The sequence below is a fragment of the Ursus arctos genome, unplaced genomic scaffold (assembly GCF_023065955.2).
Source record: "Ursus arctos isolate Adak ecotype North America unplaced genomic scaffold, UrsArc2.0 scaffold_29, whole genome shotgun sequence".
Classification (NCBI taxonomy): Eukaryota; Metazoa; Chordata; class Mammalia; order Carnivora; family Ursidae; genus Ursus; species Ursus arctos.
This window is the reverse complement of record NW_026622974.1, coordinates 12,052,065-12,077,881: the sequence shown is the minus strand read 5'-3', so window position 1 is coordinate 12,077,881 and position 25,817 is coordinate 12,052,065. Positions and strand designations below refer to the sequence as shown.

Below are 25,817 nucleotides of genomic sequence, written 5' to 3'. Positions count from 1 at the left end.
CTTTTGAAGAGTCTGGTTAAAGCCTTATCAATTTTTTTTTTTTATCTTTCCAGAGAACCAACTCCTGGTTTCATTGATCTGTTCTGTTGTTTTTTTAGTCTCTATTTTGATTATTTCTGCTCTAATCTTTATTATTTCCTTCCTTCTACTGGTTTTGGGTTTTGTTTTTTGTTCTTTTTACTTCCATTTAGGTGTAAGGCTAGGTTTTTATTTAAGATTTTTCTTGCTTCTTGAGGTAGGCCTATATTGCTATAAACTTCCCTCCTGGAATAACTTTTGCTGCATCCCAAATATTTTGGACCATTATGCTTTCATTTTCATTTGTCTCCATGTATTTTTTGATTTCCTTTTTGATTTCTCAGTTGGTCCATTTATTGAGTAGTAGAATGTTATACAACCTTCATGTATTTGTGCTTTTTCCAGATTTTTTCTTGTGGTTGATTTCTAGTTTCATAGCATTATGGTTGAAAAAGATGCATGCTATGACTTCACTCTTTTTGAACTTGTTGAGACTTGATTTGTGGCCTATTGTGTGATCTATTCTGGAGAATGTTCCATGTGTACTTGCAAAGAATGTGTATTCTGCTGTTTTAGAATGGAATGTTCTGAATATATGTTAGATCCATCTGTGAATTTAATGTGTCATTCAAAGCCACTGTTTCCTTGTCGATTTTCTGTTTGGATGATGTATCCATTTGATGCAAATGGGGTGTAAAAATAACTTCTATTATTTTACTACGATTGATTACTTCTTTTATATTTGTTAATAAGTGCTTTATGTATTTGGATGCTCCCATGTTGGGTGCATAAATATTTGCAATTGTTATATCTTCTTATTAGATTGTTCCCTTTATGATTTTGTAGTGTTCTTCTTTGTGTCTTGTTATAGGCTTTGCTTTAAAGTCTGTTTTGTCTGATATGAGTATTGTTACCCTGGCTTTCTTTTCACTTCCATTTGTACAATAAATGTTTTTTTATCCCTTCGCTTTCTATCTGCATGTGTCTTTAGGTCTGAAATGAGTCTCTTGTAGGTAGCATATAAATGGGTCTTGCTTTTTAAACCATTCCATCGCTCCATGTCTTTTGACTGGACCAGTTAGTCCATTTGCATTCATAGTAATTATTGATAGGTATGTAGGCATTGCCATTTTGCTACTTGTTTTATGGTTGTTTTTGTATTTCTTCTCCGTTCAGATAAGTGCATGTTTTAAGGTCCTTGATACATGTTGTCAAATTACTTTTCAGACAGATTTTACAAATTTGCACTCACTTCACATATCTGAGTTATGAGATCCCTCACACTCTCTAACATTGCCTTCAAACACCACTTTGTTCAATTCCTCTGAGAGTATGAAGCCAGAGGGAAAGAACTTTTCCTGGGTGGACCCTGACTTACTCTGAACAGAGTAAAATGAGTATAGTGACGAGCATGGGCTCTAAGTCAAATGGCTTGGGATCAAATCCAGCTTGGTTACCTACTTGCTGTTTGACCTTAAGCAAATCACCCTCTGGACACATCCATTTACTCATCAGTAAATATGTGGCAAAATAGAAACTTCCTTGGAGGGATGTTAAAACCATTAAAAATAACAGCTCTTTCTACATGCTTGGCATGTTATAGGTATTTGGTGAAATTTACCTGTCAGGGTGCTTGAAGGAAATAGGCGCCATACTGAATTGGACAACTTGAGGAGATGTTAATGAAGGAAATATTCACAAAAAATCCAAATGGCATGGGGACTTCCCTAAGGCTAGTAAGAGTAGAGCATCCTTACTACCCCTTGCTTTAAAGGAGTGAGAAAAGGAAGACATTGCTGGGATTAGAGTTGGGGGGGATGTGTGGAGGTGATTGCCAGATAGTGCCATGACCTTTTGTGTATCTGGGATTCACTTGGTACAGGAAAAGACCTATGGGGAAAAATACCTTAATCTCACTTTCTTTACTCCCTTATCTCTTGCTTGTTCTATCATTTGGCTAAACCTGAGCTCAGAGGAAAGGAGAAGTTGATATAGTGCGTGTAGGTCAACAGCATCCTGGGGAACTGAGCAGAGAAAAGAAAGGCGGAGTGTGGAAATGGAGGTGTCAACGGAAGCTCTCCAGCACAATCAGCTTCCAGCTACCATAATATATACCATCCTTTTATTAATACAGTCAGACATTAAACTAACATCTCTGTCCAACCCTTCATGCTGTTGGTCCTGCCAACTATATTGTCAACTCTAATTCCTATTCTTTTCATATCTCTACATTGTACACTTGTGTAAGGATTATTTTGTTTTCCCCTGAGTTTTAGGGGGATCTAAGTGTGATACTTTTGCTTATCTCTTTATTTTATCATTTCAATCCATTTTCCCACAGTGGGGAAATCCTTTTAGTTTCTGATCTTTTCCTCCCAGATTAATATCATTTGCTCATTTATTTAATAGCCTATAAAATCCTCATTCAGCTAACTGAGAGAAGCACTTAATAAAACTGAGCCTTGTTCTTCTGACTAGAAAATGTATTTCAGGTTGACATCTATTGCTAAGATTAGTCTTTTATTTATAAGTTGTTTTTTAGGCTTCTGAGTTCACTTATCACTATAATAAAAACTTGTTGCCTGAAAAAATATACTTTGAAGGGAAGTGACACAGAAACTTTCCGGTTTTGATTTATACATTTTAAATCTTACTTTATAATTTGTCCATTCCCAACTGTATTTTTAGCTATTAGTAGACAATGGTGTATTATTTTTCTCCCTGCTTTGTCCATGTGTTCTAGGCCTAAAGGTTGATTACTGGAACCCATCTGCCCAATTTTATGTGTATTATGCCTGAAGGAAGACTTTCAACCCATCTGTCTAATTCTACCACACCCTAAAGAAATCCCAACATGAAATAAATAATAAGACTGGTTAGTAAACAGACTTAATAGATGTGGACATTGGCACAGAGCACTGCCAGAGTATGTTTGCTGTCTGATGCCATCTGAGCCAAGTCCTAACATGGTGGAATTATATGGTGGTCCTGCTTTTAAGTCAACTGGTGCTGGCAAGAGGTATCAAGTGACTTTTAGTAGAGTAGAAAGATAGAGTGCTATGGAATTAGAAGGGAACTTTAAGATCATAGCTTTGCTTAGAGGGTTATAGCTGTATCACAAATGGCAAACTCAATTTCATTCTTCATTCAGCGATTGTCTCATTAATCTGATAAAACACTTGGGATAAGCTTGAAGTATTTCATCTGTGTGTCCATTCTTTCATTCATCATGTGTTTGCTCATTGCCTATTGTTTGCCAAGTACCATGGGAGAAGTTGGATGTACAGAAATATTAGTCATCAACCCTAGTTTGCAAGAGATGTCTCAGTAAAATAGTGGAGACAAACAAGTAGTAACATAATTGGAAGAGTCCCATCTCCCAACCTGAAGGGCACTTAAAAATAGAGGAAGAGATCTGAAAAGGCACATCTTTGTGGAAACGCATTATACCTTCCGAAAATTGTAGGGAATAGTCTGAATTGCAGGATTTATAGAATGGTGGTAGCTGGTGAAGCTTCTTGGACTTACACATTACGTTAAGGAGTTTGGATTTTTTTTTTAAGATTTTATTTATTTATTTGACAGAGAGAGAGACAGCCAGTGAGAGAGCAAACACAAGCAGGGGGAGTGGGAGAGGAAGAAGCAGGCTCCCAGCAGAGCAGGGAGCTTGATGTGGGGCTCCATCCCAGGACCTTGGGATCATGCCCTGAGCTGAAGGCAGACGCTTAACGACTGAGCCACCTAGGCACCCCAGGAGTTTGGATTTTATCATGAAGGCAGTGAGTGGGTAGTCACTGGATAGTTGTAGGTAGGGAAGTGACATAATTAAATTTGGTCTTAGAAAGATCACTCCTGGCAGTGTGGATGGTGTATTGGAAGGGGCACAGTGAAATGTGAGAAGCTGTTGAGGTGTTTCAGGAGAGAAAAGAAATGGACTAAGGCATTGGAATTAAAAAGAAAAAATGAATTGCAGAAATACTGAGGGTGTAAGAAATCACTAGAACCTAGTGGCAATTTTGATGTGAGGTGAGAAGGAGTTGCTTAGAATACATTCCACATTTCAGGTTGGGAGATCTGGGTTGATGGTAGTGCGAGGATAGAATTACCTTTCTACCACTTTTTAGTTGAGTGACTATAGGTAAGTTACAGGATCTACGTCTGCCTCAGTTTCCTTACCTCCAAAATGGGAATAATTATAGTTCTTATTTCATGGAGTTTTACGAGAATTAATTGAGTATTTATTAAAGTGCTTGAATAGTGTCAGGCACATAGGAAGCCCTTACAGTTGTTTGTTGAAAACATAGACTCATACCCCTCAAAACTGGATTTCAGTGGAGTGCATAAGTGGTTAAAATTTGGAGGAGCACCAGCCTTTTAAGGGTGGTAGAGGAAGCTGAGCTCAGGATGGAGGATGGAAAAGAAACAGTAGTGTAAGTAGAAGGAAAATGAAATGATAAGAAAAGAATATCTTGAAACACAGGAGGCAGTTTACAAGAAAGAGAGAGTGGTCATTAATATAAGGTATAGCAGAGAAAGCAAAGAAAGTAGGAAAGGAAATTGGCCATCTTATTTTGGTTTTTTGTTTTTGTTTTTTTATAATGGCTGTCCAGTATGGTTTTAATATAAAATGTTATTTTGAATGTGGAACAAAGAAAAAATTCAACAAATTATTTGAGGGACAGTAACTTTTAATGAGTTCAATACCATTTACCTATTCTTTAACAACTTCATTTTTTTTTTTTTTTGGCTTTAGTATAATCTTAAGTGCAGTTAAACATATTAAATCTCATGTTTAAAAATGAACAGTCATCCGCATTAAGAGTGATCATGAAATCTTTATATGCTTTCATGAATAACTTTCTTTTGGATAATAAAATGTGGCAAATTAGTAAATATTAAGGAGAAGATAATTTCTCTGATATGATGATTTTCCAAAGTTTTATTTATAGATTTATCCCTGGCTCTGTCCCCTTCCTGCTTCCTTCCCTTTCTCTCTCTTTCATTGAATGCCAGCTCTGTGCCAGAAATTCTTCCTGGGACTTGAGTACTCAGCAGTGAGCAAGACAGATAAGATTCCTGATTTGTTTCCAGGTCTCCTAGCTGATAAAGACCAGGACCAGGCTTAGAGGCTATTTTAGTTACCTTAAATACCCATACTTGAAGCCAGTGCCTAAGGACTATCTTTACTGTGAGTACTTCCTGATTTCATTTACTAGGTTTCAGTGTCTTTTTTTCTGGTCCATTCACTAGTTCATATTTTCACTATTATATTCATTTTATTGTTATGCAATGGTGTGTTTTCATGAATGCCTTCTGTATATTAGATGATAGGCTTCTTCAGACATTTTGTAACCAAAGTACCTAGTGCATAGTAGACTTCTGATACTGTGCTGTGTGACTGATTAGCGTATACATAAATGAATGGATAGATCTAAGTCTGTCTTTCAGCTCAATGCATTTTTCTTGTAACATGTTCAGTGTCCCTACATTTAAATGTCTACATCTGTAAGGAAAGAATTATAGTGTTAATGTGTAAATGACTGCAATGCTTTCCCCCCTCTATGAAAGGAATAAAACAGTGGTGAAACACATTGGAAAAGTTGGTGATATCCTGCAAATCCAAAGTATTTTCAATTTTTAGTCTGTCTAGAAGAAAACTCATAAAAATGCCCAACTCAAAGCCTGTTTAATAAACTTTGGTTTGTTGATTGTTTTACATTTTGTATTTCTTTGACCATGAGTAGCTTCCTGAACTCATCTTTTTCACCAGTGTCTCTTCTTAGAGGAGACATCATTCCTATGCCTTAAAGTGTGTTCTTTGTTATCTTAGATATCAATGATGTTAACTTGTTATTCATTCAAATGTTCAACTCAATAGAGAGATAGATTTATTTATTTATTTATTTATTTATTTATTTATTTATTTATTTAGAAAGAGCGTGAGGGTGGGAAGGGACAGAGAGAGAATTTTAGCAGGCTTCATGCCCAGCTCAGAGCCCAACATGGAGCTTAATCTCATGACCCTGAGATCGTGATCTGAGCCAAAATCAAGAGTCAGACACTTAATCAAGTGGGCCACTCAGGTACCCCAGGAAAGAGTATTTTAATGTCATGGTTCTAAACTTGCAAATGGACAACTCTCTTCTGATATTTTGTAGGTGGATTTCAGAGAGGGATTACCAGTAATAATTAGTGTCTTTAAAAGTTAATAGAACCCTCCTTGATCCCTAGGTAAGCGAAGACATGCCCTGAACATCAGTTTCCCTGAGGACATGGCAGTTCATTGTTTCTTTGGCTTGTCACCACCAGGTCACATGATATGCTGCCTATTTGCTCAGTAATTATGCTAAGAACTGGGTTTTTATCCTAAAACTTGTCACATATTGTTTTGCAGAGCTAGTGATGGGTATTTGTCAGCCCTGTCTCACATTTGTAGCCAGGAGCCTAAGGTCATCATTAGCACATGACTTTGATTGTCAGGAAATGAAGTACTAGGTGTATGGAAGTTTCTTTCATTGCTTCCATGATTGGGACTTTCTCAATCCTAAAGAAGAAAAATCCATACACAGTTTATTGCCTTCCAAACTGACAGTTCTGTAAGGCTCATTGGATGATTAAGTAATAAAAAGGAGACAAACCAGAGAAAAGTGTAGATTAAAACATATCCTCTAGCCTAAAGCCACAATACCCAGTAGTTAGACTCATTGAGTAGCCAGAAAGAATCTTGTAGTGATGTTCAAAAATAATATATTAAGTTAAAAAGTATATATCTCCTCTTTGAAGTTTAACTATGATTAGAAAATCATACAAATACACATTTAAGGTGTAAATATAAGTATACCTAGGGTCTGCAAAATAGATCATTTAAAAATTAGCTGATATGAACCATCAGTCAACAAATCAGTTTCTGTTCACACTGACAATTCTCTAATTAAACTATGTGTTAGCTGATGAAATAAAAAAGGGACACAAAAAGAATGTTACTTTTAAATATTGCACTTTTTAAACTATAAGGACAAAAACATAAAAGCTTTATTCTTCGCAGGTTCAGGAAAGCACTAAACTCCATTTCTGTGAGTCTCGAAGCAAACTGGCAGCCAATGTTTAATACGTATCTCAAAATGAAATTAAGCAGATGGATATCAGTTCTCTGACAGATAAACATCACTTTATCTTAACTATATATGTATTTTAAAGAAACACACTAACACAAGAAATAATTCTTCTGTTTTGTCAGACTATCAGTTTCTACTAAACAGTAACATTCTTCCTTTAATATTTAAATATTTTCTAAGTCGGTGTCCCCCAAACTATATTTTGGATTTTTGAACTTCCGTAACAATAGCATAAAATTCCATAGACATTTATTATTTTTAAATGATTTAAATGGTTATATAATAACTATATAAATTATATAATAAATAAAATAACTGTTAAGTATTATTTAATTATTTTTGCATAGAAAAACTAAATTATTTTAAGCAAACAGGTGACTGAATGAATGAATAATTTGTTTCCTTGTTTAGCAACCTCTTATCAGCGTTTGAATTTAAGATAAATTTAATTGTATTCCCTACAGTTCCTTGGGCTGGACATTCAAATAAGTAACCACTTAATATTTTTACCTAATAGTTTCTAGCACTTTAGACACAGAACATTACTAGTTGGGAAAAGCTTGCCTTCTTTTTCTTAGTTTCTAAATTTAAATGTTAATTTTAAAATGTGTCATTTCTGTACTGTTACTACTACTATTTTTTACTATTATTACTACTAAGAGCCAACATTTTTCAAAGCACTTGAAACATTTTCTATTATATGTAGACACTGGGCTGTGTATCATAACATGCAGTACATTTTTTAACTCTCAACAAATGTATGCTGTTATCATGCCTATTTTCTAGTTGCAGAAACCAAGGCTTACAGAAGTGAATAAGCTGACCCTTGTTTATAAAGGTTTAAGAGTTTTTATACATTTTGCCAGTGTGTGAATGAATAAATTATGTATTAACTTTTATTTTAGTATTCTATCAATTGTTGGACAAAATGACAGGCCTCATCAATGATAAAAATTTGTCAGCCTGAATAAAATCACCTCAGATGGGTTAGAGATTATCATTTGATTGTGCCTACTGGTTACTCTTATGACCAATCATTATCTCATTGGACTGAAAGCCCCTCTCTCCTATGTTTTTGTTTTTGTTTTTAACCAAGTTTGATTCTTTTGGGGAGCAGTGTTTTGAGGATAGGTGGGTCAAATGGACACTAGGAATTAAAAGCTAATTCATAATAAAATCTGCTTCACAATTTAACTGGCTTAGCACTATTTGTCAGTTTTGGTCTGATAGTAAGAATGTTCTAGAGGCTCTGCTCTGAAGAAAATAGCTATAGCAGGACATGAGAAAAATAGTTTTGCTTCAGTTACAAGCTCAACTTCTAAAGTCATCATGATATAACCTACTTCAGAGGACAAAAGAAAATGTGCAAAATTGATTTGGTGGGGGGTAATTTCTTAACCTATCTTTCATGTGCAATCATGATATTTCATGGAATTTCAAGGTTTACTTGGACAGAAATACAAATTATTTAGAAACACAGTTTGTTGCTTTGAATTCAATGGAAAGGACCTGAAAAGAAGATATGTCTAAAATTTTAGTCAGTATACATTAAATATATGCAGTTTTTTGCATATTATTTATATCTCAATAAAGCTGTAAAAATATTAATGGCATGGAGAAGCAGTAAAACAAATATAATTTTGGTCAGTTTCCATATTTTTGATCAACAAGCACTTATTGATGGGTGTCCTTGAAACATAACAATAAATTAAGTTTTACTTATTGTGAAATATGACATGCATATAAAGAAAAGTTTATGAAATAAAAAATACCCAGCTTCATTGAACAGAAGTCCATTCTAGTGGGTGTGTAGTGGGATCTCATTATTGTTTAATTTACATTTCTCTCATTTCTAATGTGATTGAGCACTTAAAAATTTTTATTGTCTATTTGAGATCTTGTTTTGTGAGGTAGATGTTCTCTTGCCTTTTTTCAATGACGCATTATCTGTTTTATATTGATTTATTGAAGTCATTTATATATTGTAGAATATACCTTTTGTTGGTTATATTATAGCAAATGTCTTTGCCTACTCTGTGGCTCGCTTCTTCACTCTCTTAATGGTATCTCTAGATAATTGGGAAATCTTTATTTCAATATAGATCATTTTATAAACCTTCTTAATATGAATTGTATATTTTGTTTGAACGGTGGTCAGCAAGCACATGCTATATGATTCCAATCCTTTTAAATTTGTTAAACTTGCTTTGGGTTCACCATAGGATCAATATTTGTGACTCTATTGTGCATGTCTGAAAATGATACATGTTCTTCGTGGGTTCAGTTTTTCATCTCTGACTATTAAGTTAGATTTGCCGATCATATTGCTCAGAACTGCTATATGCTCACTGCTTTTTATTTATTCTGTGAGTTGTTATGTTTCATTTCCCACTGTTGTTATAGATATACCTATTTTCCTTGTAACTCTGTCAGTTTTTGCTTTATTTACTCTGCAACTATGATGCTAGACGCATAGATGCTTAAGATTATTCTAACATGGATGAAATGGATCTTTTTTACTCTGGAATATCCCTCTTTATTTCTGATTGTTTTCTGCAAACAAGAAGGTTGGTAAAAATAACTGGTTCACCATTTCTGTGATAAAATGTAAATGAACTCTATTGGCAGTACACAGTCTCTTCTCTCAGTTAACTCACTGTAAAGAGAAGGAGACCGTCAGGGAGAAGGCACTTAGGGCAGAGTTTAGAAGTACTGAGATAAGCCATGGTATGTTGTGACAGCCCATAGGGGGCCACTTAACCCAGTCTTTGCTGACAAGGAAGGATCCCCAAAGAGGTAGCATCAGAGCTGGCTTTGGGCTTGTTTAGGGACTTAGGTGACTCAGCTTTTGAGCATGTCAAGGCAACTGGGGGGAAAGGAAGGGATCTAAATGGACAAAGTGGTTTCCAATCATTTGTTATTTCAAAGTATTTTCAATTGTTTGCTACTATAAGTAGATAACACCTCAGTGAAGAACTCAGGGCATTCACCTTTGTCCATATTCCATATTCTTTCTTCAGGACAAGCTCCTTGGGGGGAGAATTACTGCAGCAAGGGGTGTGGACATTTTTATGCATGAAAGAGGGCATCTAATTCAAAATCATGGAAGGCTGTTAGAAATAAATTACAGTGGAGCCATGTTTTGAGGGATGATTAGGAGTTAGACGGGACAGCGGTGGGGATATTAAAGCCTGGGGACTCTCATGGGCAGATGGGAGAGTGTAAAGGGAATGGGAAGTAATTCAGTGTGTGTTGGCTTAGTTACAAGGTGTGGGGAGTCATGTTGAGAGAGTGGGCTTAAGTGTAAACTAAGTTTATACTTGATTCCATCAAAGAGATTTAGTTAATAAAATAATAGAATGTTCTTTTCCCTTTTTCTTACCTTTGAAGTTCATGGAATCCATTTGTACCATATTCCTCAGATCATTATAACAGTTATCTTTTGTATACCAGAACTTATTTTCTTCCATCTCCCCAGGTGATTTTAGCATCTGGAACATATTCTGTTTCCCCTCCATGGCCCACCATCACACTAAGGAATGGCAACCTCCCTTTACTTCTTTCCTGTTCCCCGATGTCCCCGTGTCCTAGGATGGTACCTATTAAGTCTAAGCCAAGTCTCACCACTTATTAGCTGTGTAATTTCTGACAAGTTACCTAACCTCTCTTTGTCTCAGTTCCCTCATGAGAACCTCGGTAATAATCCATCAGAGGGTTGGAAGAACTCAGTGAAATCAAGTATGCAAAAACACTGGGCATGTCTGCAGTGCAGGGACAATGATCTCCCCTCCATCGCGGGTATCTAAATTCATCCAAGTTGAAAAATGCCTTTTGCCACAGTTTAGAGCAGCTTGAAGCAGCTGGGAAAAGGAAAACCAGAGAGGAACTGCATTATCTTGAGAGCTTTCTCTCAGAGGTGGCCACTGTCATTTAGGGACAAAGCCCAAGCTGGTGAGAGCCCTCACCTCTCTTTGATTGCTAGATTTGAGAATAAAAGAGGAGCCTGGCCTTTAGGGCTTCCCATTCACCAGCTTGTACACATTCAAGAGGTACTGCCTTTTCATGTGAAAATAGCATAATTTCCCCCCCTCCTGGCTCATTCTTGTCTTCTTTCTACCTAGTCCCTATCCTCTATCATTCCCTTCCCCCACATCACACCCAAAAAAATCAAACTCTGGTCATTTCAGATACCAAAATATCACGGCAGAGACTAATTTTGCCCAGACTTTCTGCGACAGCTCGCGTGTGCTGCAGTTTGGGGCTGCATAATTGATTTAATCTCTGGTTTTAGAGGAACGCTGAACTCTCTTTGTGGGACTCTGCATACATTTCTCTAGGGCAAAAACTGTCCTACTTTTTTCTCTCTGGTATCTGCTTAGTGCTAGGCCATTTTTCCTCCCAAGAATCTAAACTACCCTCCGTGAAATAAATGAAATCACAGTTGGAAAACGGCTTACTGGACAGACTTGAAGCTGCTAGATAAGAGCCACACCACGCACATTTTTCTTCACATTCTCCTCCTCCCCTGCTCTCCTTCTTTCAGCTCTAGCACGTCTTTGTTTGGGCCGAGAGGATACATTAGTCACTCAGCTGAGGATTGGCTTTGCCTACGTGGAGTAGCAGTGGTCTTAGGCCATTCATCGGGTATACACAGGCTGTGGGGGCTGATCCTTGCCCACGGACCTGCTGTGTGGCTCCAGGCAGATTGCCTTACCTCTCGGAGGCTTACTTTCAACACGGCCTCGTGGACTAATGGCTGTGAAGGCTAGACTATAAAGATGTAGCAAGCTGCACACTCACACTCACATGGGAACTTTCTGGCCGACCAGGTGTGTACGTGGAATGCCGGCTGAGGAGAATGATTTTATGCCCCCTGAAAGACCACTTAACCAAAGTGACAACCAGGCAATTTTCAGTTCATCAGGGACTTCATAGACTTCATACTGTATTTGGCAACCTCAGTTTTGGTTATGTGTTCAGGAATTTCTAAACTGGAAAGTCTCATTTGCTAACAGATGTTGTCAACCTGTTGTTCCAGGGTGTAATTTGGGGACTATCTTTGCCCTGGTTGCTTCTTGAAAACCGAAGTCTTGGTAATACTTTCTGTATCTTAAGATGTATGTTCTGCAGAAAATAACCCCTTTGTTAGGTTGATACGTGCACTATTCCGGCAGAATTCCCCAAACAATTTGCAAGCTGTAAAAGTGACCAAACTCCGCTGTTTGCATCAATGGAATGAAGTCAGAAGTCAAAAGTAACGCTGACCTTCGTAGCCTGAACAGATCGTCTCCTTATGCTGCTAAAATAACTTAGGCTTAGAAAAGAACCTAGTACTTGTTTAATAAATCACTTGGCATAAATTGTTCAAATTCACCATCATTCAAATTCAGACTCTTACGTACTAGCTGGAGAAATTTGGACAAATCCCTTAACCTCTAAGCCTTGTTATGTATGGATATTTAAAACCAAGACAAGAATCATGCTTCCTTCTCAGGTTTGCTGTGAGGATTAAATGCAAAAGTACATGTAAAGCAGTTTAGAGATCCAGCCACAGACAGTGTATCAGCCAGGTTTTGCTGTAATAGTGTGTAACAAATACCTCCCAAATCTCAGTGGCTTTCAACCGCAAATATTTATGCTAACATCAGTTTCAGCTTATGCAATTCTATTCAGGTGTGTGGTGTATGTCTCTTCATTCAGACACTAGGTGTTATTTAAGGAATTCTCCTTTCATGACAGGCAACACAATTGCAAACGATCTGGTGAAAACTGGGGAAGTATTTAAAAGCATCAACTCAGAACTGGTATTACTATCACTTCTACCCAAATTTCATTGGCCAAAACAAGTCACATGACCAGACTAAATTTTAGTAAGTCAGGAAAGTATACCCTTCCCTAATGGAGAAAGGACAGTGAATATTTGCTGAGCAGTAGTTCAGTCTACTTCTGAGAAGTTTACCGCATCCCATTTTTTCCCCATTTCTTATTTCATCTTTGTGACCATTGGCTCTTGTCCATATAGCCTACATGATAGCATCTACTTTGCATCCTCTAAATTACATGACGATTTCCTCCTCTCTCTTTTAATTTCAAATTAACTTAAATGATATACTTTTCTTTGTAAACAGGTACTTTGAAAAATCCCTTAGAAAAAGAGCAAAAGCTTCTGATTGTCCTTAGAGCCTCAGAGGGAGTTTTCTGTGACCGTTTCAATGGAATTCATATTGACCCAGGAACAATTGGTGAGAGTATAATACGGGTTTTTATTAAAAATGAAATGAAATGTGTGTGTTTCTGATATAGAAGTACCATCCATAGAACATCTACTAAATTCCAGGCACTCTTCTAGATAATTTATATTTATTATTTCACATACCAGGTCTCCTGTAATAGTCTCCATTTCACAGTTGTCAAAAATAAGATTCAGAGATGACGAACAATATGCAGAAGGCCACACAGCTTTATAGTGTCAGAGCTTAGATTTATATCCAAATTGGTCAGACACTGAAGCCTGGACTAAGTGTCTGTTATCAACCGTAAATGCTATGTGGTGGTTGAGATATTTTTAAATTGGTAGATCTCTAGATTACTAAGAAACACTTACTGTTGGCAGTTTCTTCATTCAATACTATCACAGCACCAAATCCTATTTTAAAATTGACCTATATAGGAGCACAGAAGCCAGGACCAGCCTTGCACCAACCAGGATGTGAGAGCCTCACTAACTCCATTTTAAGGGACAGGGATAAAAGGCTGTTTATTCTAGCATTTTCTCACTTTCTTTCTATGGCATTACTAATTTTCTAAGGTCTCAGCAACCCAGTAAAATGGAAGCAACCATATTAGGATGGTGTGAAGTTTGATAACCTAGTTTCATAATGGATAGCCATTGCCAGATAGTACTGTACTTCAACAGAGCTTTATTGTTTCCAAAGGATTTTTCATCCGTGCTTTTATCTTTTTAAGAATATGAGGTTCAAGAATATTTTTACTTTTTTCAAGTTGACAAATTAAATGGATAGCAGGAACATTCAATTTATTTTTGCCTGTGGTGTCCACTCTGTGTAATGCAGCACCACGTTGGATGAAACTTTGTTTTAGGAGTATGCAAGGATGTCTGTCTTAATCCTTGACTCCAGCCATGTGGCAAAGCTAGGGGCTTTAAAATTTTCTCTGATATTAAATTGAATAAAGAATGATATATTTATTTCACTGCATGCTTAAAATTTTGTGACATAAGTAAATGACAGATCTTAATTTCTTTAAGTATTATAATCTTGAAACAACTAAGAAATGGTGTAATTTTACAGTAGATCTTTGATGATTGAAAATGATTAAGAAATCTACTTGTCTGGTCAATCATATTTTCTGTATAACTCAAATTTAAGGAAACTAAGTGGTTTTTGCTAAAATTTTTGTTGTTGGAAATTTCTCTAAATTACTTTACATTCCTCCACTTCCTAGTTTACTTAGCCAATAGTAAAGAAGATGGAATTTTTTTGAGATGATGATGATGATGATATCATATGAAACTTGTATATATGTGTATAGTCATATACATATGACTATTATTATGAAAGATTGATTATTCCAGAACATGTCTTGAAAGTGAGAGTATTTCTTACATTTCCATTAATCCCAATTAAAGTTTTATGACTTTTTCTGAATTAGAGTATGGAAAAAATATAGGTAGTAACATAAGCAGTTGGTTAGATTCTAACTGATTGAGATTTTTTGTTGTTGTTGTTGTTGTTCACATTGGATTAAAACCTAACACATAGTATTTGTGTCTTGAGTCTTTGTACCACGGTATGTGCCAATCCAGCGGTATACAGACAATACATCTGGGTTCAGGAAGAAAATGCTAGAGCTCTGTTCAAACATATGTGAATATATTCATAGATATGTATATTTTTCTAAAAATAAATACACATGCATTAGGGGTGCACAATCATAATTTTGTTACTGCTTGGGTTCATGCTCAAACCATTTTGAGACCTCTGGAATATGAGGAATTGTGCTTCATGTGATTTTAAATGGCAATAAAACATGTAAGAGGAAAGACCTGAAGGAATAAAACTGGACTGCATCAAGCATGTCCCTGGTACGACTTTAATTTATGAGTCTGAAATAAATTATATTTTGAAACAAAGGAGCTAGAGATCTATCCTTTGATATCTGTAATACAAAAAAATATGAGGTCCAACCACTGAAAACAAAGCTAATAGCCCCAAATCTCTTTCCTCAGGGAATAAAATTACCCTTGCCTTTTAGAAAATGAAGCCTATAACATAAAATATCAAAACCAGTTAACTTCCAACAGGATTACAAATGGTTTGAATCACTTAATGGTAGAATTTAACTAGTTAGTCATTGGAATGGTCTATTTCCCAACTTTTGGCTTACTAGATGTGGGGTAGCATTAATTTCACTATAGCTTTTGAGAGAACGAGAGTAATTTCCGTAGCCATGTGACATATATTCAACCTGATGAAAATAGAGAACTTAAGTAGTCTTTGATAAGGTGGACATCTTGATATATAGTTTCCATTTCACAGATATTGCACAATAAGGTCTCTCGTGAGTTTTACGTAGGTGGCCCTAATTCCTCTGAAAATTTCTTATCCGGCTGATGCTCCTTTTCCCTTCAGGAGTATATGGGAAAGTCCAGCTTCATGGTGCTTGTTCTAAGAAATCCTGGACCCGTCTTGCAGCTGACATCGCCTCAGGCAATGAGAGGTAAGAAATGAGAGTAAGTTAGGGTTGTATTTGCTTGTTTAGTTTGCTGATGTTTCCTGTTTTGTTACAGGATGAAATTAAATTTTAGATTAAGACTCAAAACTCAAGGAAGAATAAATGATAAAATAAGGGACTAAGGGCGCCTGGGTGGCACAGCGGTTAAGTGTCTGCCTTCGGCTCAGGGCGTGATCCCAGCGTTCTGGGATCGAGCCCCACGTCAGGCTCCTCCGCTATGAGCCTGCTTCTTCCTCTCCCACTCCCCCTGCTTGTGTTCCCTCTCTCGCTGGCTGTTTCTCTCTCTGTCAAATAAATAAATAAAATCTTTAAAAAAAAATAAGGGACTAAAAGGGATTTTAAAAAGCCTTTGTAACAGAGTAGAAGAAGAAGAACAAATCAAAGGCAGAGGAGTCCATTGTTTATTTAGGGAGTAAAGTTTAGATAATACATGTTTACTGCTATCAATAAATCTTTAAAAATATGAATTCTAGGAGATAATAGATGAAATGTAAAGTGACATCATAATAGTCTGAGCTGAGAGGATAGCTGGTGAAGAGATAGAAATAAAATAGGAGTGAGATGAAGCATATGAAGAATCTTATGGAATTTAAAATGTAGTAACAGAATTTCATAATGCATTGGAGGTGGTAAAGAATGAAATTGCCACTGCCTCAAAGTGAATAGGCACCATGAAGAGCAAACTGATGGAATCTACCTGAACGCGGAACACAAGATCAGGAGATAAAAATCATAAAAGAGAAAGTATTAGAAATAGAGAAAAGAAAATGCCAAGTACATATAGGTAATTGCTCTTTTTTAATAAGAGCCCAGAGTAATTACAACAGAAAGAATAATGAAAACTCCACCTAAAATACACTAGTGAACCTGAGAGCACTTACATTTAATATGAAGACGTCGATGCCAACAATAATGATTGCTACATATCCGCATGCTACAAGAAAAAGCAGTGAACAAAATAAAAGAAAAACATAAAGGAACATAAAGCTTCTTAACCTTAGAATTCTCTACACCATTAAATATAGGAAAATAGTGGTGTAAAATATATACATGTTTAGGGAAAAATATATACATGTTTAGGGATTTCAATCAAAGAACTGGATACCCTGTTAAAATTGCTATTTACATGTGAAAGCAAAAAAGCATATATATATCTTTGCTTTATAAGAACTGAAAAAAATGCAAAAAGATATTCTGATAAAGCGCTTAAACTGACTTAAAATTCATGAATAAAATTCAGGAATACTGTAAAGGTATAGTGTCTATTTTAAAGGTAAGCACTAGAATAAGTTAAATATAATACCGTATACTGTAAATATGGCTGTTAAAAGAAGACAAAGTCTAATATTCCTGTAAAAGAAACTACATAAAATTTGAGAAGTTAATGTACTAATGTACATTAACTAACTAATGTTAGGGTTCTGTTTATATAAATATATAAATATATATATAAATATATAAATATATAAATATAAATATATAAATATATAAATATAAATATATAAATATAAATATATAAATATATATATAACCCATAGGTTGTATGTGTGTATGTATAATATATAGTGTATATATATATATATATATATATGGTATATATAGTATATATAATAGTATAATAGTATATATAAAGAGATGTATTTCAAGGAATTGACTTATATTCTTAGGAGGGATAGTAAGTTCAAAATTTGGAGGGCAGGTTGGTAGGCTGCAAAGTCTTGAACCTTGTCTTGAGGCAGAATTTCTTCTTCAGGGAAACTTTTGCTTGTAAGGCCTTCCAACTGATTGCTAAGGCCCACCCACATTATTGAGGGTAATCTTTACTTAAGGTTAATTCATTGTAGATGTTAACGACATTTACAGAACACCTTTGAAGAAACACCTACATTAGCATTTGATAGAATAACTGGGCACTACAACCTAGCCTAGCTGACACATAGACTATCCATGACAGGTCATAATTCTCGGATAAAACTCTGGGTTTACAACCTGGGCCTGTGGCCATAGGAAACTGATGATGGGACATTAGTGCCATATGAAGTAAAGATGAGTCAGTTTGTTCTAGCAGAATTTAAAATAGGGGGGGCACCTGGGTGGTTCAGTCGTTAAGCATCTGCCTTCGGCTCAGGGTGTGATCCCAGGGTCCTGGGATCGAGCCCTGCATCGGGCTCCCTGCTCTGCTGGGAGCCTGCTTCTTCCTCTCCCACTCCCCCTGCTTGTGTTCCCTCTCTAGCTGGCTGTCTCTCTCTCTCTCTCTCTCTCTGTCAAATAAATAAATAAATAAAATCTTTAAAAAAAATTTTTTTAAATCGGGTATATACCTTCCAAACCACCAGAGAGGAAAGAGAATGAAAGAAGCCATAAAATAAATAGTAAAATACAGAAGGAGAAGAAAATTAAATAGTAAGAGAATTAAAGCAACAAAAAGGTATAAAGAGCCAACAGAAGTAAGAAAGTAAGAATAAATCTTCCAGTTATAAAAAGAAAATATGCAACTAATGAATCGTTGAACACTACATGGCTAATTGAACATAACAAAAAAATAAAAATTTTAAAAAAGATACCTTTCTTGAAAAAATTAAATAAAGAAAATATGATTGTTAAAAATGACCCCACATAGGAAAAAATTGGATAATAAATCAACATGTAATCACAACTTTTTTTACTAGAGGAAAATAAAACCAATATAGAAAAAAATTAAATATTAGATAAAATGAATTATTGAAATAAAAACAAAACAAAAACAAAAGACTCAAAATTATAAGAAATGAAAAAATTAAGTGTATAAAATAATACATTATATATTAATAAAGAATTCAATCTCCAGGGAGACCACAAGAGTCAGGAAAGTTTTATACCAGGTAACATAATATAGAAATATATAAAGGAGATCTCAAAAAAAAATGAGGAAATTGACAGAAACAAAAATGATAATGAAAGACATTTACTTACCTCATTCAGTTTTTTTTGTTTTGTTTTGTTTTTTGATAGAGAAAGAAAAAGCCACATGGTGAGGGAAGGGGGAAAGGGAGAGGGAGAGAGAGAATCCTAAGCATGGGGCTCGATCCCAAGACCCTGAGATCATGACCTGATCCAAAATCAAGGGTTCGATGCTCAACTGACTGAGCCACCCAGGTGCCCCCCTTTCAGTTTCTAACGTTTAAACTAGGTTAAAAATGATAAAGAAAACATGAAGAAATCTGAATAATGTAATAAAGGCAATTTAATTTATATATACAAGGAATATAAATATAATTTACCCCAAAATATAAATATAACTAAAACCTTAACAAATTTTAGTAAACAGAAATGATATAGACTATGATCACAATAAAATAAATGTAAAGATAGGAACATCTTAACCAATACTCTTAACCTCTTGCAAGACAAAAGAGCAGAAAAGAAAAAATAAACCTTCTCCTAAATAACTTTTGTATCAGCGAGGAGATGAAAACTCCAGCAGGAGAATGCTAGCAAAATAGCAGTAATAGTATTGCATGAGTCGTGACCAACATGTCATCACATTAAATGCTTTAATTGCTGAATAATAAAATACAAAAATAAACAAACTAAGCTGTCAATGTGAGAAACCAGAAACAAAATAACCAATAAATCTAATGAAATTGATTTGTGTAAAGTAAAGGCAGAAATAGGTGAATTAGAAAGTAGCAAATTTGTAGACTTGAAATTTTTAAAGTGATAATGGTTTAATCTTTTTTTTTTTTTTTTAAAGATTTTATTTATTTATTCATTCGACAGAGATTGAGACAGCCAGTGAGAGAGGGAACACAAGCAGGGGGAATGGGAGAGGAAGAAGCAGGCTCACAGCGGAAGAGCCTGATGTGGGGCTCGATCCCACAACGCTAGGATCACGCCCTGAGCCGAAGGCAGACGCTTAACCACTGTGCCACCCAGGCGCCCCTAATCTTTAATAACATTAATTATACAAAGGAAACAATATGTAAACTCAGAAATGAGAATTCGAATGTAACAGATACCAAAGAGATTAGAATTATAATAAAATGTATGCGTCTATAGAGTACCATTCTGAAATTTAAAAAAATAAATTATATGTAGGAATATAAATTATCATAATTGGTTAGAGAAGAATATAACTGAAACCACAAATAATAGTAAAAGACATGCAGTTATCAAAGATTTGTTCCCAAGAATACATTTGGCTCAAATAAACTGATGGCATATTATTTCAATCATTCAAATATTAGACACTTTTTATGTTGTATAATCCGTTCCATAGCATAAGAAAATATGTGAAACTTTTCAATTAATTTTAGGAAGGAAGCATAAAATACTTTTAATTTATTTATTATTTTTATTTTCATGAAATAATTTTTAAAACAGCTGCTAAAGGTAATTCAAAAAAAGAAAATTGGAGCAACACCTAAGTGTAAATGAAATACAAAAAAAAAAAAATCCTAAATAAAACAACAACAAATGAAATCCAGTAACTTATTAAGAAAAAAAATTACGGTTGAGTGATTTATCCAAGTAAAGAAGGATGGTTTAAAATAATTCCTTAATATAATTTATCGAAGCAATCTATATAAAGACTAAGAACGTGATCAATTTGATACAAAACAGAAACACATTTAATAAAATTCAGCTTGCATTTTTGGAATAAACAGTAAATTAAGACTACAAAGATATTCCTTTATTTTATTTTCTTAAGGATATTTTTTAAAATCAATGTTTCTTAATAGAGTGGTTTGGCCATGAGTTGAGAATCACTACTTTAAATAGTAATACAAATTAAATCATTAAAAATCCCTCTCAAACAGGCAATTTTCTATTTTATGGAAAAACTGACATTAAAAATTACTGTGTATTAAAATAATCATTAAATATTATTATTAAAGGTTTAGCCAATGTATCGAGTCAAGAAAAAAGGCATCAGTTTTTACTATTAAAAGGAATCCAAACTGTCAGTTTTTTGTAGATTATATGTATTTTGTCTTAGGACACTAGAGAATTGTCTGAAAAACCATCATTGCAGTCATTCAGTAAATGCACAAATTAATAGCTTTTGAATATTTTAATGTAAAATCCTATTTGAATTTCAATTTAAAATATCTAGAATAAACTTAAAATTACAGGAGGAATAGAAACAAAACTATAAAACACTAGTAAGAGGCATAAAAGGAGATTAGAATAAATGGTGATGCATAACATCAACGGAAAGGCTCTATATTTTAAAGATGTTAAATCTGGGGCACCTGGGTAGCGCAGTTGTTAAGCGTCTGCCTTCGGCTCAGGGCTTGATCCAGGCGTTCCGGGATCGAGTCCCTGCCCGGGCACCTCCGCTGGGAGCCTGCTTCTTCCCCTCCCACTCCCCTGCTGTGTTCTCTCTCTTGCTGTCTGTCTATCACATAAATAAATAAAATCTTAAAAAAAAATAAAGATGTTAAATCTAATGCAACATTAATAACAAGTCAAATATATGCATTTGAAATCTGATTCACTAAGTCTAAGTCTTTTGGAACAATAAACACTTGAAGATAGCCAACATTACCAGTTACTTTTTGAAAAATATATACTTTGGGGCACCTGGGTGCTGCAGTCAGTTGAGTGCCTGACTCTTGGTTTTGGCTCAGGTCATGGTCCCAGGGTCCTGGGATCAAGCCCCATGTTGGCTTGGAGCTCAGTGAAGAGTCTGCTTTGAGATTCTCTCTCCCTCTTCCTCTGCCCCTCCCTCTCTCTCTCTCTCTCTCAAACAAATAAATAAATAAATAAATCTTTTAAAAAATGTGTATATATATATACCTTCAGTGTGAATAATTACTTATAGCTGTTGGCACCAACACTGAAGAGAATGTGTAGTAATAGACTCAGGTATGTCTTATTACTTAGAATTTAAATAAATTAGCATTTCAAATTAGTTGCAGACTGTGCTGGAGTAATTGGTAAACACTTCAGAAAACTATAAAATTAAATTCTCAAATTATACTTCACTCTAAAAAAAATTATAGGTAGATTAAAAAATAAATGTAAAAAAATAAAACTAAATTATTTGAGGAATATTTAAGTAAATATTATGCAATATTAAATTGGGGATGACCTCTCTATCATAAGAAATGCAATAACTATAACAGCAAGAAGTCATAGATTTGACAACATAAAAAAATCAGTATTTAAGAAAATTAATATTTTTGCATACCAATTACAAACTGCAAAGGCAGATGATAAAATGGAAAATATTTGTAATTTATGATAGTACACATGGAGGGCTTATATTTTTTATATGTAAAGAATGCTTAGGAATAAAAAGGAAATGAGATGAATATACTAGAAGAACAAACATTAAAGAGTTTGAATACATGAGCCACAAAATAAGACATACATCTGACTAATAAACATATGGAAAAATGTTCTTCCCTACTAGAGTTGAAATAAATGTTAATTAAAACAAAATTGAGGGGCGCCTGGGTGGCACAGCGGTTAAGCATCTGCCTTTGGCTCAGGGCGTGATCCTGGCGTTGTGGGATTGAGCCCCACATCAGGCTCCTCCGCTATGAGCCTGCTTCTTCCTCTCCCACTCCCCCTGCTTGTGTTCCTTCTCTCGCTGGCTGTCTCTATCCTGTCAAATAAATAAATAAAATCTTAAAAAAAAAATTGAGCACTATTTTAAAATATTTAATTACCAAAGGGGAAGATGATTGAATTCCATGTTGACAAAGGGGAAGAGATGTGGGCATTCAGGCTAATATTATATATTAGCCTAGTTTTGTAAATAAACTAAAATAACATTTATGTATACATATATGTGGATAGAGAAATGTCTGGAAGGACATACAGAACAGCAGGGATCCTTGTGGGTGAGATGGTAGCTGGCTACTGCTTTGATGTGCTTTTCTCTGTGTACAGAATTTCTTCATAGAGTAGTTATTACCTTTGAACATTGTTACTGTTTTATTCAACAGAATTTTTGTGAATTCTTACCCTATGTAAAACATTGAATTATGGCCTGGAAATACAATAACAAGTAAAAAATGACATGGTCTCTGTATCCAGACATTAATGAAATAAATATAAAGTAAATGTAAAATTACATATGGGATAAATGCTATGAAGGAGGGATTTATAGGATTCTGAAAACATGAATACGGGAACTTGAGGCAGTAATGGAGGTTAGAGATGGCTTCCCTGCAGAGTGATTTCAGAGGTGAGAACTAAACAATGAGTGGGCCTTAATTAAGCAGAGTGGGGTGGGGGTGTGTGGAAAGAGCACTCCAACAAGAGCAAACAGCATTCAATCATTCAACAAATATCTGATGGGTACTTACTATGTACCAGGAATGGCTATAAGCCCTGGAGATGTAGAGGCAAATTTGAAGAGATCACTGTCCTCTGGGAGTTTATATCTTCATGGAGAGAGAGACAATAAAGAAGCAAATACAGAAATATAAACAACATAGTTGCACATTATAAAATGCACTAGCAGGGAAATAAACAGGATGGTACGATCAAAAATAGTTGGGGAGTGTACAGGGTATCCTTTTAGATTGAATGGAAGGGGGAGACCTCTCTGGGGAAGGAAAACTTGAGCTGAGATCTGAATGGTAGCAGGCATCGTGCTGTCTGATGAGAATGGGCTAGAGTGCTCAGTGAAGGAGGGACATCTGGTCCACCATTGTCTCTCAGGTGGCCTTTGGGTAGTGGGAGACAGAGAGAAGGTCACTCTAGCTGGACCAGAGTGAGCAGAGAGGAGAGAGTGAAATGATATGGTAAATGCCAAGTCACATGGTACCTTGTTTAGGTGTGAGAGGTCAGAGGGAAAATCACTGAGGGGTTAACAGAGGGCAATGGATAGACTCTGACTTATGTTTTGAAAACCACTCTGGCTGCTATATGATGAGTGGTAGAGAAAAAAGCAGAAGCTGGGCTATGCATTAGGAGGCCAGTGGAGGCCAAATATCATGGTGGCTAAGACTATAGAGGAGGCAACAGGGAGGGAGAGAAGAGATGGCGCTGTCTGGACATGCCAATGGACTGAATGTTGAGGTGAAGGAAGTGCCTCAGATTTTTTGACTGAGCAACCTGGTGGATGGTGGAAACATGCACTGAGATGGGAAGGCTGGAAGAGGAACAAATTTGTCAGGGTGGAAGATGGGACATGCTAAGTTGGAGATACCAAGTAGAGATGTCAAGAAGACAACTAAGATATGTGGTTTAGGACTCAGGTAGAAAATGATGGGGAGTCATCCAGGAAGTAGATGATGTCACTGATCAAGAAGCCAGGAAGAAGAGAAAATTGGAGCCTAGAAATGAGACTGGGGCCACTCTAATTCTTTAGAAGCTGATAGAGTCAGCACAGATGACTGAGAAGCAGAGGCCCAAGAGGTGATTCTGTGATGGGAGGAAGAATGGGGAATATGAGGGACTTGGAAAAAGGCCAGGTTGGCTGATCTGGAGAGCAGGGACCAAGCAGGTTCCCAGGAGTAGTTAGGGGTCAGGGTATATTCACTGGCAATATCAAGAATTTTAGTTTTTACCCTCCAGGAGCATTGTGTAACTATTTTAAGTTCCTAAGAGGATAGTTTGGGTGGGAGGTAGAGCTTGCAATCATATTCCTATACCTAAAAAAAAAAAAGAAAAGAAAAGAAATCATTCTAGGGACAGTGCAGACAACAGGAGGAGTCAAAAACAGATCTAGGGACACCACTTAGGAGGTCCAAGCAAGAGATAGCATAACCTGTAGTCAGGAGCTGAAGTGCCGACGGAGAGAAGTGGGACAGATGTAGAGACAGGAGACATAAGTCTGTAAGATGTATTGGCTGTGAGGCCCTCTCTTGGTTTCTAGATTGAAGAGATAGAGGGCGGTGCCATTCACTAAAAGAGGACTAAGTTTCAGGGAAAAGATTATGAATTCAGATTTGATCATGTTGACTTTGAAGTGCTTGATACCCATAAGGAAATGTGAGTAGGCAGTTCAAGCAGGGATAATTACGAAACTTTAGTTATAAATTTAGTGAGTTGGAATTTGGCAAGAGCCATATTGAATGGATTTGTCTTTCAAGAATGTGTTAAAAACCTCATTCAGAGTCAGAGCTATAGGCTCTTTTGAAAGAAATTCAATTTTATGAATGAAAACTATCTAGTGTTACTAGCTGCCATTTAATGAGTTCTTACATGTGGGTTTACTCTGTCAGGCATCTACCAAGCATTTTACATACATTATCTCATTTAAATCTCTCAGTACTATGTTAGGTATCATGATCTGCATTTACAGATACAAAAACTGAGGATAGAAAGTTGAGTAAAATTTCCAGGTTTATAAAGCTTAGAGTTCCTGGGGCTGACTTTTTTTTTTCTTTTTTAAAATCGTGGTTTGTCTGATTCCATTGCTTGTGTTCTAGTGTTCTATATAATAAAAATATTAAAAACAAAATTTGTTAGTATAAGCCCTGATGAGGAGTTTTTAATGAGTTTATATGAATGTTACATAATTACCATAGCGCATCCATTTTATAGAGAGCCTTCCTTTTTATAACCTTTTAAAAAATGTAAAATAATTAAAGCCTCACAAAAAGTTGCAAAAATAGTAGAGTTCTCATGTACCCTTCACTCAACATTCCCTGATGATGTATTTCATAACCTAGACATGGTAAAATCTAGCCAATTGATACTAGTCTACTATTAACTGAAGTACAGACCTTATTCAAACCATTTCTTTAAACATTGATCTGTGGTCTTCTTTATGCTAAAAGTCAGTTTAATAAGTCTTTCTAATGCATTGTTACGGGGACAGATATGACCTCCTTATGGATTTTCACCAACTGAATTATATATCTGAATTTATTTGTGTATAATTGATTTATTTTATGAAGAACATTGAAGTGAAATCTTCAGAGGAAAAATTTCTTGTTAACTTTATAAACCGAGACTCATTTCTCATACCACCGATAAAAGTAG

At 35.6% G+C, this 25,817-nt stretch overlaps 1 protein-coding gene across 8 annotated transcripts in view; it reads left to right on the top strand.

Moving 5' to 3' along the window:
- Positions 1–25,817, top strand: part of PKHD1 (PKHD1 ciliary IPT domain containing fibrocystin/polyductin) — a 445,064-nt gene that overhangs the window by 282,646 nt on the left and 136,601 nt on the right. For all 8 annotated transcript variants that reach the window (XR_008956175.1, XM_048219586.2, XM_048219585.2 and 5 more), the window contains 2 exons: positions 13,262–13,375; positions 15,785–15,872. Coding sequence is in view for 7 of the 8 variants with exons in the window: in XM_048219586.2 (XP_048075543.1) it covers positions 13,262–13,375; positions 15,785–15,872 (202 nt within the window). In the remaining variant the exon portion in view is untranslated. The remainder of the gene's footprint in view (positions 1–13,261; positions 13,376–15,784; positions 15,873–25,817) is intronic.